The 14,104-nt window shown below is 69.7% G+C and overlaps 1 protein-coding gene across 1 annotated transcript; it reads right to left on the bottom strand.

Moving 5' to 3' along the window:
• Positions 1 to 121: 121 nt before the first annotated feature.
• Positions 122 to 13,860, bottom strand: UNC5A (unc-5 netrin receptor A). Its single transcript, XM_075056542.1, has 16 exons — positions 13,614 to 13,860; positions 5,037 to 5,258; positions 4,751 to 4,894; positions 4,570 to 4,673; positions 4,263 to 4,443; positions 3,981 to 4,148; positions 3,626 to 3,790; positions 3,353 to 3,541; positions 2,482 to 2,781; positions 2,298 to 2,385; positions 2,047 to 2,215; positions 1,729 to 1,962; positions 1,465 to 1,614; positions 1,216 to 1,380; positions 951 to 1,129; positions 122 to 732 (listed from the first exon to the last, which is right to left on the bottom strand). Exons 1-16 carry the CDS (start codon positions 13,732 to 13,734, stop codon positions 567 to 569), a joined length of 2,745 nt encoding a protein of 914 aa, XP_074912643.1. The 5' UTR covers positions 13,735 to 13,860; the 3' UTR covers positions 122 to 566.
• Positions 13,861 to 14,104: the final 244 nt, after the last annotated feature.

Raw genomic sequence — 14,104 nt, 5'->3', positions numbered from 1 at the left:
CACCACTGCCACCACCGTCACCCCAATAAAGGGCTTTGCTCCGCACCTCCGACTCCTGAGGGGACACACGGGGGTGGGGGGGCAGCGCATGGCCGGGCACAGCCCCACGTAGCAATATATATCGAATTTATTTACATTCACGTCCGGCAGACCCCCCGCCCGCGGCACCGCTATGTACATAAGGCCAAGTGTAAATACTTGAATGCACTTAATACAGAATTAAAAAAACGGTCTTTACACAACACGGCACGGGGCCCGGGGCCGCCCGGCCCCACACGCAGACAGCACGACGGCACCGCACGCACGACGCACACCCAGTGCCCCCCGGCCCCCCGCCACGGGGCTGTGGGACCCCCGGGGCCGGGCTGAGCCCTGCTGCCGCAGTGCTGTGGGGGGCCCGGCTGCCGTGGGGCACGGGCGTCCCTCTCTCGCAAGGGGGCCAGGTAGCCCAGGCAGCCCTCCCCCCGTGGGCTGTGGGGCAGCGGGGGCCCAGGGGCCGGCCGGGGCCCCCCCCGCCCCATGGCGGTGATTCCTCAGGAGTGGGGCTGGGGTCCCCCCTGCGGTGCTCAGCACTCGGCCTCGGAGACGGCAAAGAGGGCACCGTCCTGCTTGCCCACCTCGGCCACGGCGGCGGCCAGCTGCGAGAGGTTGCCGTTGGGGAAGTGCCGCGCTTCCCACAGGTTGAGGATCATGGCTGTGGGGCTGGGCTTTGAGGCAAAGAAGCTGAGATGGCTGGGGGAGAGACAGAGGGACCACGTCAGGGCACAGGGATGGCTTCACCCCCCAGGACCACCCCTGTGCTGACCTCACCTTGGGCACCATCCCACTCCCGGTGGCCCACAGCATGCCAGCATCCGTCCATAGGTGCAGGATGAGGCCAGAAGCCACCCCATCCCCATCCACCATGCCACCCCATCCCCATCCCCAGTGCCGTCCCCATCCTGGACCACCTGTCGAGGTTGAGCTTCTGGGCCAGCGTCCTCCAGTCGGCTCCCCGGGTGCCTGGCGGGTCCAGGCTGCTGATGATCTTCTGGCGGATGAGGAAGGGGATCTTGAAGGCACTGGGGCCCACCAGGGCCGGGGCGCCCACCTCGCTGTCGGGGACCAGCCAGTCCGAAAACCTCGTGTCCTAGGGGAGAGCACGGGAGTGGGGAAGGGAGGATGTAAGCCCATCCCAGGGTCACCCCCAGAAGCCCCCCCCAGCCCTGCTCTCACCTTGGAGATGTTGAAGTTGACGGTGAAGCTCTGCCCGTCGCCCTCCACCTGCCAGACCCAGATCTTGCAGGCCAGCTCGCAGGTGCTGGGGCTCAGGCGCTCCAGGGTGAAGGTGCAGTGCAGGAAGGGCTGCAGCCCGCTCCAGATGTGGTAGAAGGGGATCTCCTGTGGTGGGGTGATTGGGGGGGGGTCAGAGTGGCAGGGACAGCCCCCCCATCCCTGTCCCCACCCGCTGGACAGGCTTCTCACCTGGTAGCTGGCGAGGAGCTTGCTCTTCCAGAGGGAGCTGGGCATGTCATGGATGGAGAGGCGCAGGTTGTGGTAGCTGTCCTTGAAGTGCAGGACCCGGGGGGCTCCGATCAGCTGCCCCCCCAGCTGCTTCTCCAGCTGGATCACCTCCTGCCGGCACAGGCAGCGGTTGGGCAGGAGATGCTACGTCCCGGGAGCGCAGCCCTACCTGCACAGCCCTCGCTCCAAGCCGGGATGGGGACATTGCATGGGGACCCCCGGTACCTTGAGGACATCCTGCGTGTCGCTGAGGCAGTAGACACGGATGTTGTACTCGAGCGAGGGGCAGGCGGCCGGCGCGAACAGGACCAGCTTGAGGCGCTTGGAGGCCGCCATGCTGAGGGACTCCCCGACCAGGGCGAAGCGTCCCAGCTGCTCCGTGAAGATGTAGCAAGCCTGCGCTTCCAGCTGGCAGTAGTACAGCTCCGTGCACGGCTCGGTGCCCAGCTGCAGCACATCCTGCGGCACCCAGGCAGAGATGCACCCCAGGCATGGGCATCCCCCCCCCCCGACCCCGACCCCCTCGCCCCCGCAGACGCTCACCTCCCACGTGCCCTCGCACGACTGCTTCTTCAGCCGGATGCTCCAGTTCTCGGCGCTGGCCTCCACGCAATGACCCATGGCCAGGATGGCGGGGCGGGTGAGGAGGACCCCGGGGGGGCCGCAGCTGACGATGGGGCTCAGGAGTGTCTGGCAGCCGGCGAGGGGCAGCCTGGGGCAGTGACAGGGGCAGCTGAGCAGGGATGGCCTCCCCCCCCCCAGTAGCCCCGTGCCCCGGCAGCCCCAGCACCTACCTCACCTCCTCCTGCTTGTGCAGGGTCAGGTAGACCTCATAGATCTTCCCCCGTGGGATGGCATCGGGTGGGATGAGCAGGCTGATCCCTGGGTGGTGGGGGGGTGCAGGCAGGGGGGGTGAGCCCCATAGGGACCCCCCCGCAATGGGTGATGCTCCGGCACCCCACGCCCACCCTGCCATACCTGTGTTGGGGATCATGAGCCGCCCCCCCAAGAAGTTGAAGGTGCCGTAGGCCATGTTGGTCGTGCCGCGGGGCAGGGAACGAAAGTAGCTCTGGGTGGAGAGCCGGGCCACGAAGTCGGCGCCCTCGGCGGCAGGCGAGCTGTGGTGCAGCGTGTGCCGGCCAGCACCCAGCGGGCTCAGCAGGTGCCCGTTGGGCAGCTGGAGCTTGGCAGGGCCATCCTGGCGTGGGCAGAGCGAGCCCTGGTAGGTCATGGTGGCGGTGCTGAGGTCGGGCTGGATGGTGAGCAGGCTGGGGTTGTCTGCAGCACAGAGCAGGGGACCGTGGCGCCGGGGCACGGCAGGAACAGGGGGATGCCCACCGGCAACACAGTGGCACAGCTGGCCCTGGAGGGCATGGGGCACACAGCCTTTGCCCCATGGTAAGGACCCCGTGGGGGCACAGCCACCCCTGGGGGTCCAAGGAGCATCGAGTCCCTGCCCCATGGCACAGACCCTCAGGGCACGGCCACCCATTGGGTCCCCAGAGCACGCAGCACCAACCCAGGGCACAGGCCCTATAGGGACCAGGGACCCTATGTGGCACAAAGCACTGACCCCACAGCCAGGGACTCTTTAAGATATAGCATCCCTGTCCCTAGGTCAGGGATCCCATAGGGCACAGAGCCCCTACTCAAGACCAAGGACCTCATGGGGCAAACAGCCCCTGCCCAGGGACCCCATGGGGTACAGAGCCCCCACCCAGGGCCAGGGATGCCCTGGGGCAGACAGCCCCTGCCCAGAGCCGCCCCGGGTGCACGGCCATCCCCAGGTACCAAGGGACACCATGGGCCAGCGCAGGTGCACAGCCCCGTCCCCGCAGCCCTCGCTCACCGGCCTTGCTGGGCTTGATGCTGACGGGCTGAAAGCCGGCGGTGAGGATGGAGGAGTCGGCCACATCAGCGTCCAGGCCCCCCTTCTTGCGGCAGTACACCAGCACCCCCACCAGCAGCAACAGCACCAGGCACACGGCCACGGCCACCAGCCCCACGTACAGCGCCACGTCCTCTGCGCCGGGGGCAGCTGCGCGGGGCAGGGCGTCAGCACCCACGGGCACCCCCAGTCCCCTATCCCAGCGGACAACCCCGCCATCCCCGCCACGCTCACCGTGGCTGCAGAGCTCGGAGGTGCAGTTGCGGGTGTCCAGCTCGGGGCCGTGGCAATCCCGGCCCCCGTTGCGTGGCGCTGGCTCCGAGCACTCCCGGCTCCGCCAGTGGGTGCACTCGGCCCCGCACACCGACCACTTGCTCCACTCCGACCAGGCGCCGTCCACTGCGGGCACAGCCGGTGGTCAGCGTCCCGCTGCCATCCCCCTCCCCTGCCCGGGGGCCGGCAGAGACGGACACACAGGGAGGGGTGGGAGGACGAGGCACCCGGGTGGAGAGGGACTGCGACGGGTGCAGCGGGGAGCGCAGCAGCGGCACGGCGGAGGTGGCAGCAGTGTCCCAGGCAGGGTGGGTACCTGGGCAGAGGGTGGTGCAGGCGGTTTTCTGCACGTTTTGGCCCTCACAGAAAGCCCCCCCGTTGAGGGGCGTGGGGTTGGTGCATGTCCGGCTCCGCTTCTGCCAGCCCCGTCCACAGCTGGTGCTGCAGCCCGACCACTGCGTCCACGTCGACCAGCCGCCGTTCACTGGGTGGAGAGGGACCCATCAGTGCCCCGCCGGGACAGGGGACGTGGGGAGGGACAGGACGGGGAGGGTGACACCGGGGCAGCGTGGTGGCGACAGGCGCGGCGGGGCGGTACCGTAGACGGTGATGGCGGCCGAAGCGCTGCGGCGACGGGCCACGATGTTTTTGGCCACGCAGGTGTAGTTGGCGGTGTCGGCCAGGCGGGCCTGCCGCAGCACCAGGCTGTGCTCTGGTGTCACGTAGACGTTGGCGTCCAGCGCCGGGTCCACCAGCTCCTCGTTGCGCAGCCACTCCACCTGTGGGGCACGGGGATGTCACCGTGTGCCTGGCCGAGCCGCCCCCTCAAGGAGCGTGGAACAGCGTCCCTGCGGGCACGGGGCACTCTCGGCCGCATCCTGCTCTGCCAGACCACGGGGGCTCACCTCGGCGGGGGGGATGCCCTCGGGAGGGCGGCATGGCAGCACGATGCCCTGCTCGATGGAGACCTCCCTGGCCGTCGGCTCCTGCTCGAAGTTCTTGCGCAGATCTGGGGAAGGCGCAGGGGTGAGGGGGGGTGCCGGGGCCAGCACCCCACACCCCATCCGGGCACCCACAGACACTCACAGGCGATGCGCACGAAAGCTTTCTGGCTCTTGGTGGTGCCGGAGGAGCTCCAGGCCACGCACTGACACCAGTACTCCTCCAGCCCAAAGATCTTCTCCACTTGCTGGCGGGTGACCTCAATGCGCACCTCCATCACCGGCAGCCCTGCCACCGGCGGGCAGCAAGTCAGCACCGGCACGCCGGGAACGGTCCCCGCGGCCCCTGCCCCGTGCGACCCCCACCCGGACAGCAGCGCACGTGGTTCCCTGTCACCGGAGCCGGCACCGTCCCTCCCGCCGGCACTCACCGGTGCCACGGTCGGTGCTGTGCTCTGTGACATGGTCGCCCTGGTGCACCCACTCGCCGTTGCACTTGAAGTAGATCTGGGTGGCAGGGGCGGCACGGCACGCCAGGCTCACCGCCTTGTTCTTCACGATGTAGACGTCCTCCGGCTCCAGCTGGAAGTGCGGCAGCAGGTCCGGGGACGCGCCGGACACCGGATTGGCCACGGTCACACTTTGCTGAGCACCTGTGGGGAGATGGGGCTCGGCCACCTCCAGCGTGCCTGGGCTGGGCAATCACCCGTCCCGGTGTGGCCCTGTGCCAGTGGCCCCGTGCCCCGCTGCCATCCCCCTCCGCCAGCAATGCGGCAGCCCCCTCCCGGCCCCGCCATCCATCAGGGAGAGCAGCCGCGCGGTGGCTGCGCCCGCTGAACCCGCGCCGATCCCTCATGTCCACACTTAGCGCTAATGAAAAGGAAATGTAGTGTGACCAACAAGGGCCATTGCTCACGCCTCCCAGGGCGCCCGCCACCCTCCCTCCCCAGCACGCTGTGAGGTGCCGGCCGGGGGCCGCATCCTGCCTCACCGCGCCCCGGCGTGGCACAGGGATGCAGGACGAGTGGTGGGCTGTGCGCCCCAAGCCCTGGGGGACATGGCAGGGTGGCAGAGCGGTGTGCCCTGTCCTGTGCCGCTGGCACCCACCTGGGAGTGGGCACAGGCATGGCACACGGGGGCTAGCTGTCCCCAGTGACCCCAGGGTGGCAAGGATGGCTCAGGGCTACACACATGTCCTCTGGGGGGCCGGGCATCCCCCAGCTTTGCTTGGGGGCTGTGAGTGTGACCAGGGCAGGGTCCCTGGGGGGACAGCAGCGCTGGGGACACGGCACGTGGCACAGTCCCGCAGTGCCCACGTCCCCCAGTCTGGACACGGCTGGGTGCCCCCACTCCCCGCAACCTGCCGGTGCCTGCTGCAGAAAGAGTTAATAAACCAGGGCCCTAAATAAGCATTTGATTAACAAACGATAAAATAGCGATTGTGTCACTGAATGAAGCTGTAATTGCTGCTGCTAATTGGCTGGTTAGGATTTAATAAGCAATTAAATGGGATGGAATGCGCAGTAATTAAGTGCCTTCTTTTGGCAACCCCCGCCGCTCCCCACAAGCCCGCGGGACCCCGTGGCCCATGGTGCCCACCCTGGCCTGCTCCCGCTTGGCACAACCACCTGTGCGATGGGGACACGGGGGTCCCTCAGGGCCTGGCTGAGTTCCCCCGGGGGGGCTCTGGGCCCCGCTGCTCCCCCCAGCTGGATCAGGCCCTTCCGAGCCAGGGAGCGGGCATCGAGCGAGCCCGCCGCGGTGCCCGCCGGGACGGGCAAGGTGCAGAAGCTAATTTACGCGGTGAAGATAAACGGCCACCATAACGCGCTGGTTATTACCCCATCAGCACTTTTACAATGTCGCTGGCAATTAATTTAATTAAAACCCCTGTAGGGGATATACAGGCGTTTCATATTTCACTGGTTTAACGACCCCCCCAGCCGCAGCCCCGGGGCTGGCCCGGGGGGTCACGGCGCGGACAGGCGCTGCGGTCCCCGTACGGTGACGTCCCCGGTGCCGGCTGCGGCACGGCTCGCCGCAGCACCCGCGGCTCACACTGCTGTGCCTCCTCCTCGGGCACCCCTGGGTGCCCACGCTGCACTGCTGATGCCGGCACGTGGGGCTCCGCGTTGTGCCGAAAGGCAACCCTGTTTATTTATTAAATGCCAGGTCTGCCACTGCACAGCACCACCACTGCCTTCCATGCGGGCAGCTGCAGCGGGCACACTGGGTGAACGGGGGAGCGGTGCTGTGGGGACCAGCCTTTTAATCACATGTGAAATGAGTGCGGCGGGCGCTCAGCTGTGCATCCATACATCATGGCCAAGCAGAGGGGTGCGGCAAGTCCAGGGCCAGCACCGATGGGTGAGGGAGGCAGGATGGGCACAGAGCCCCTCCAGCTACCCACCCAACTGGGGTACCGGGTGCCTTGCGGGCAGGGTAGGACCACAGGCAGCAAACAAAGCTGGGGACATGCAGCAAGCAGCAGAGCCGGGGGGCTGCCAGGCACCCTGCAGAGCCCGCAGGTGGAAAGCCATCCTGCCACTTGGTACCACGCTGGGCACCGGCGGAGCTGTGCGCTGTGGTGCGGTCATGGATGGAGCCATGCGGCATGGCTGGGAGGCTGGAGCTGGCCTAGAGCCCCGGTGAGAGGGTGAAGGGGCTGTGGTGTGGGTGCCCTGTGTACCACGGGCACCCCATGCATGACGGGTACCCCATGCACTCTGGGCACTGCATGCACAATGGGCACCCAATGCACTGCGGGCACCCCACGCACCCTGTGGCCGTCCAATGCACCATGGGCACCCCACGCAGCGTGGCTATCCCAACCACCACGGGTATCTCCCACACCGTGGGTGCTCCATACCCTGTGGGCACCCCACGCACCACGGGCACCCTCCCCCTGCAGACACCCGCATGCGCCGTGGGCCCCCCGCACGCCACGGACACCCCACACAGCGTGGGCACCCCCAGCCCGTAGGCACGGGTGCAGCGTGGGTACCCCGTGGGCAGCGGCCCCCCACGCGACGCCGTGCCGGCTCCCGCACCGCATCGGCCTCGCCGCTCACCTGCCGCTGCGTTGCCATGGAAACAGGCGAGATGCTTATGTCACCTTGGCAAAGGGAATCGGGCAACTTCGGAGGGCATGGGGGACGGGGACCAGGGGGATGGCGGGGAGCTGGGTCCCACTCACCCCAAGGACCCCCCTCGCCGTGGCAGAGGGCACAGCCCTGGCCGGCCGCTCTCTCAGCAGCCGAAGGGGTAACTGGGAGCATGGTTTGCTACAGTGCCGATAAATCACAGCCGGTAAAGCCAGTGCATTAAGCAGGGCTTTATTATCAATTATCCCCCGCCCACGTGGGTTCACAAGTGTGTCGGCAGGCCTGATGAAGGGGCAGGGTGCTGGGGGCCAGGTTGGAGAGCAGGGCTGTGGCACCCACCCTGGGGTGCAGAGGGGATGGGGCCACCCTGCTATGGGCTCCCAGCACCTGCCCTCAGCCTAGCATTGCAGGACCCCCAGCCACTCCTGGCCCCCTCCCCATGCATAAAGCCCCCCTGCTCCCTGTGCCCCCCAGCTCCTGCCACCCCGGGTGGCCACACAGCCTCTCACCGTAGCACCTGGGCACGGTGTGGTACACAGCACCACGTGTAGTGGTGTTACTGGGCAGGGAGAGATTGCAGGACACTGCATTGCCCAGTGTGGGGGGGGCACTGCCAGGACCCACTAGGTGCCAGCAGGTGCCCCCCCCAGCCTGGTCCGTCTGGTGCTCAAGGGGCTGATCCTGCCCCCAGCGCCGGTGCCACGCTCACCATCGGCACGGAAAGCAGCACACCGAGCTCCTTGGTGCCTGCTGCGGGGAGACGCCGGGAAGGTCAGCGTGTTCTTGGCGAGGAGAGGCTGCCCGCCGGCGGCTGCGGCAGTGCCAGCCCCGGCACCGGCACGCCGGTGTGCGCCCGCTCGGCACAGCTGCCCCCGGGAGGGAGCAGGCAGCTGCCTGCGGCGGGAGAACGCTCTGACGGCATGGGTTGGCCCCAACACTGCTGCCCAGCCGGGACCCGTGCATCGACCGTCCCCAGCGGGGCGCCGAGCCGTCCCTGGCAGCCCTGCCCCAGCCTCCCTCTGCCTTCATCCCCTGCCTGCACCCCTGCCTGATGCCTGCCACCCTGGGGGTCCCTGCGGCAGGGTGGGGACCTCAACGCCAGCACCTGTCCCCCGTCTGGAGACCTCCCCGAATCCCCATGGGCCTTGCAGCCAGCAGATTCAATCCCAGCTGGCGCCCCATCCATCGCACCCGCGCCAGGCCTGGCACACCATTAACATGAAAGATTTCCTCGCACTTTGCCGGCACCCAGCCTGCTCCCCAGCAGCAGGTAATTAAAGCAATAATTGCTGCTGATTGCGCTGGCCTAATTGAGGGAAGGGTGGGTGTCAGGGGGAGGGCAGAGGATGCCCAGCTGTGCCCAGGGGAGCCTGGGGGTGCCAGCCCTGCCTGCTGCCCCGCACACAGGGGTCCTCGCTGCTGGCACTTTGCTCTCCGCAGGGCGCAGAGGAGGCTGTCTGGCACGACTCACCGCCATCAAAAAGCTTGTCTGAGGCTTTGAGCTGGGCACCATCCTGCCGGGAGAGGCTGGCTCTGAGCCACAATGAGCCAGTGCTGCCCCCGGGAGACCCCCAGTGAGGGGCCACGGCATCGCCCAGCACTGCCCAGCTGCCTGCGGCTGCTCCAACGCTCACCTGGAGCATCTGGGCATCAGCAAATGCTCCCCCTGCACCCACCTTCCCACCCCACACAGCCCCAACGGTGACACCAGGCGGGTGCCAGTGCCAGCCCCAGCTGGGCAGGGAGCCAGCAGGGTCGGATGCCAACACCGGGCAGCACAGCCCGGCTCCTGGCCAGTCTGGCGCGTGGCAAGCGCAGGGGACGATGCGATGATGGGTAGAGAGTGACGACGTGTCCTTTGTGCTCCAACGGGCACAGTGCCCCCGAGGGTGCCCCCGCCTGCCCCAGGACCACATCCCCAATTTCCCACTGCGTCCCCACGAGCTGGCCACTGTCCTAGCCCCCCAGGCGTGTGCCCCACGTGCGCCAGCCCCACAGCCACGGGAGAGGCTGGGTTGGGGCGGCGGGGGCCGGAGGGTGCCTGTCTCCCAGCGAGCGCGTGGCAGCGTCTGGGCGCTGATTAAGCGAGCGCTTGTTATGAATGAATTAGTCAGGCGGGTTTGCATGACAATGGAGCTGCCTAATTACGGATTTGAGCTGATAACGCTCTCCCCATTACATGCAATTAGCATGTGCCAGGGTGGGCAGGACTCCCAGCGGGCTGCGCCCTCACCCCACCCCAGTGCCCGCCAAGGGGTCTGCACGGCCCCAGCCGTGCCTGAGTGTGGCCCACGCTGCCCCGTGCCCAGGGTCTGGGGACAACAGTGCCCGCAAAGGCAGCCAGGGGTGGCAGCCCCTCCCCAGGGACCACCTCTGCCTGCCTGGGGGCTAGCAGCCCTGGCACCCACTGCTGGGCACCCTTCCCTGGGCACCCATGAACTGGTCCCCTCTCAGCCCCATGGCACACACAGACCCCTGTTCCCCGCCAGCCCCGGGTGCCTGCTGAGCCCCACAGCCCCCCCAGACCCAGTGTGCCCAGAGGACCCGTGCCAAGCTGTGCCAGACCCGTCAGCAGCACTGCGTGGGGAGAGGGCCCCAGCTTGGTGGTGGACAAGGGGATCCCCCAGCCCAGCATGCCACTGGGATGGTGTGGGGGGGACAGGACCGGCCCAGCCCCACGTGCCGGGGCTGTCGTTAGGGTCCTGAGCCTGGGGAGCTGAGCGGCTTTTCTGGCTCTCCTTTAACTGACAGTGAAAAGCAAACGCTCCCACCGAGCCCTGGCCCCGCTGGGAGGAGCGTCAAGGTCACCCTCAGCCCCGCATCCCTGCCGGAGCGGGGAGGGGAGACGGCTGGGGGCCGGGAAGGCCCCTCCGGCCACTCAATGGTCCCAGGTGCCAGGGTCCAGCCCCGTGGCCTCTCTCCCTCCCACCCACAGGTGGCACACGGTGGTGATGGCAGCCCCGGCACCCCACAACACTCTGGCAGCAACGTCTGGCTAGAGTGGGCTGGGACCTGAGACCCCCACCCTGCGGGCAGGAGCCCTATGCAGGGCAGGTTTAGGGGGGCCAGGGCGAGCTGTGATCTGCCTGATACCCACCCGTGAGCAGCACCCAAAGAGCGGGCAAGGTGGCAGGGCCAAGGGATACTGGGCCACTGGGCCTGACCGGATGAGGATGGGATCCCAGTGTGCCCAGTCTGGAACCAGCTCACCCCAGCCGACCCGCAGGCAGACACGCGACGCGTGCAGCAGCGATGGTGCTGACAGCCAGAGCGGTGCTGGCACTGAGGCTGCACCCCTGGGTGCACACTAGGACACGGCAGAACGTGCATGGCGCCTGGTCCCCGTGCCATCATCCCTCGGGCATCAGCACCAGTCCCAGGGTGGTGCCGGGTGCCGCCGGCCACCCAGGTGGGACCCGCACTCAGCTGCGCTCACGGCTGTGAGGTGCCCACGGTGGTTCCGGGGGTGCCCAGCCCCTGGCGGCACCGCCAGCACCCCGGTCCCCTCCCGCAAGCACCTGCCAGGCTCTGCACGGTTTGATGTAGTGCCAGCCCCGCGTGGCACCGAGCCAGAACAAACAGCCCTGGGCGGGCTGCGTCTGCCGCGCACTCGTGCTGACAGCCGGCACAGCAGCTTCCCGGCCGCCCGGCGCACGCCAGCCCTGCCTGCCGCCCTGCCCTCCTGCCGGCCCCGCCGAGGCACCGGTGCTCAGCCAGGCACAGGTTGCGGGACGCCGATGGGATGCAGCTATCTGGGATGCCAGGCTATGGGGCACCAGGTTGCGGGGTGCAGTGGTCGGGGGCTGCCTGCTGGAGCCCGAGGGTCCTCAGAAGCCCCGTGAAGCCAGTGGCACCATGTGGCTTATGGACGGTGAGAGCAGTGCCTGTGGCCCTGACCAGAGGAGCTGGGGCAGGAGCCGGTGCGGGTCACACTTGCTGGGGCAAGGGCCAGCCTGGGGGCAGGAGATGCACTAGGGCCTGGCACCAGCTGCCACAGATGCCAAGGGGAAGGGCCCACGGCAGCGCTGGGCCAGGGGTAGCTCTGGGGAAAGACCCTGCCCCTGTGCCCTTGTCCACCCACCAGCACAGCAGTCAAGGGGGGCAGCCCCTGCACCTCAGGTGCTCACCCCACACTGCTGCCCGTGGGTGAGCCCCAGCCCTCGCTGCTGCTCTCGCCCTTCCCCTGCGGGCACCAGCAGCAGAGCAGGCAGCCCACGTCAGGGATGCTGCTCCATGGCTGCAAGCAGGGTCCCTTTGCCTGGATGCCTGGGTTCTCCTGTCCCCAACCTGTGCCTCGGTGGCCCTGGGGAAGGGGTGCCCTGCCATGCCATGCTGTACCATGCCGTGCCATGCCATGCCATGCCATGCCAGGCAGGAGCAGCAGCCGGTGCGCAGAGGCCCAGCACCGCCACGTCTGTGCTGAGCGGCAGCCACGCAGGTGGCTGGGCTCAGTCGCGCCGCGGCCGGCTGTGAGCTGCCTGCCAAGCGAGTGGTGGGGACGAGCTCCCGTACCGTGCTGCCCCGAGCCGGTGCTGGCACCGCTGGGCCCCCCCTACACCTCCCACCCCAGAGCCAGCGTGGCATGGCCTGGGGGACCCCCTCATCCTGCTGCCCCCCGCCTCTGTCTATCACCACAGCCCCACGGGTGCCATGGGGACAGCAGTGCTCCACGCCTAGCCGGGTTTCGGTACCCGCAGCACTCTCCATATGGGGTCCCCTGCACCCAAGGGGTGCCCACCCCACCGCCCTGGCTCTGCAGCGTCCCCCTGCAGACGGGGCCATGCTGGGAGCACTGGGCACGGGGTGCCTGGCGTGTCCGGCCAAGAAGGACGTGTGCAGGGAGCCCGGGGGCTGCAGCCCCCCTGTGTGCCCGCTGTGCCCACCCGGTGCACCCGAGGCCAGGCTAGGGGACGTCTCCGGTGGCGGCAGGAGGGTGGGTGGGCCGGGACCCCCGGGCGAAGAGGGGGTCCCCCCTCCCAGACCCCCCGCCGAGCGCACGTCCGAGCAGCTCCCCGCCCCCAGCCTGGTCCTTTGTCTGCAGCCGCCACTTCCAGGCTGCCGTGACACCTGCCAGCGGCCGCCAGCCCCGGGCACCCCCCGCACCCCCCGGCCCCCCGACCCGGCAGCTGGTGCCGCTCAGCCCCGGGGGTCCGGCTCAGCCCGCTCCCCCACCCGCCGGGTCCTGCGGGGGGCGGGGGGGGCAGAGCCGGGGGTAGCCGAGCTCCGGACCGTCCGCGTCTGCAGCAACACCGATGCAAGCCTCGCGTACCCCCCACGCCACGACCACCCACGCGCACCCCCGCGGCGTGAGAGCACCCCTCCAGGCTATCCCGTCACCACGGTCCCCCGTGTCCCGGCCAGGTGATGGGGACGGCAGGGATCCCGTGCCGGGGGCAGGGATGCTGGGCGCGGGACAGGGATGCCGTGCGTGGGGCAGGTCCGCTGTGGAACACCCGTGTCCGGGGCTGGCAGGGCCCCGGGGGAGCGGAGCCGTGCCGGCGAGGCGGCGAGCGCCAGCCTCCCCCCCCAGTGCGGGCAGAGTCCGGGGGAGTGCCGGCTGGGCACGCGTGTGCGGCCATGCGTGGGCATGGGGCGGCGGGGCGGGGGGGGGCGGCAGTGTCTGTCGTGGGGCAGGGAGCACGCCCTCTGCCCGGGAGGGCACCCCGCGGACCCCCCCGGTACCCCACGGCCGGCCGGGCACCCCGCGCAGCGAACGGCCTCCGGCCCCCTCCGCGCCCCGTCCTCGGCAGGGCACCCGCCTCTCCGCAGGACGCCCGCCCGCCGCCGCTCCACGGGTGACCTTGCCCAGCGCCCGGTGCCGGGTCCCCGCCGCGCAACGCCCCCCCCCCCCCCCAACCCCACCGCCCGGAGCCCGGTACCCCCGGGGGGCGCGCGGTGACTCACCGGCGGCGGCGAGGAGGGCAGCGGCGAGCAGGGCACCGAGCGGCCCCGGCGCGGCGGCGGCGGCGGCGACGACGGCGGCGGCGGCGGCGGGGGCCCGGCGGCGGCGCGGCCGCGCACCCATGGCGCGCCCCGCGGAGGGCTGCGCGGCGCGGGGCGAAGGGAGCAGGGCGGGCCGCGCTCCGCGGCGCCCTCAGCGGGCCATGGCGCCACCGGCCCCGCCACCGCCACCGGCCCGGCCCCGCCGCTGCTGCCGCCCGCCGCCGCGCCGCTCCGCTCCGCCCGGGCGCCGCCAATGCGGGGCGGCGAGCGCGGACCCGCCCGCGGAAGGGACGGCGCAACAGCTGGGCGCGCCCCCGCCGCCGCCGCCGCCCCCCGCCCCGCTCCGCGCCACCGGCACCGCACACCCCCCCCCCCCCCCCGCCGCCCCGCCGTCTGCATCTCCCCTCTGCATCCCCCCGCCCCGGGCCGGCGCTGGGGGTCCGCGCTCATCC

This window comes from Buteo buteo, chromosome 24 (genome assembly GCF_964188355.1).
Source record: "Buteo buteo chromosome 24, bButBut1.hap1.1, whole genome shotgun sequence".
Classification (NCBI taxonomy): domain Eukaryota; kingdom Metazoa; phylum Chordata; class Aves; order Accipitriformes; family Accipitridae; genus Buteo; species Buteo buteo.
This window is presented reverse-complemented; position numbering and strand designations above follow the sequence as displayed.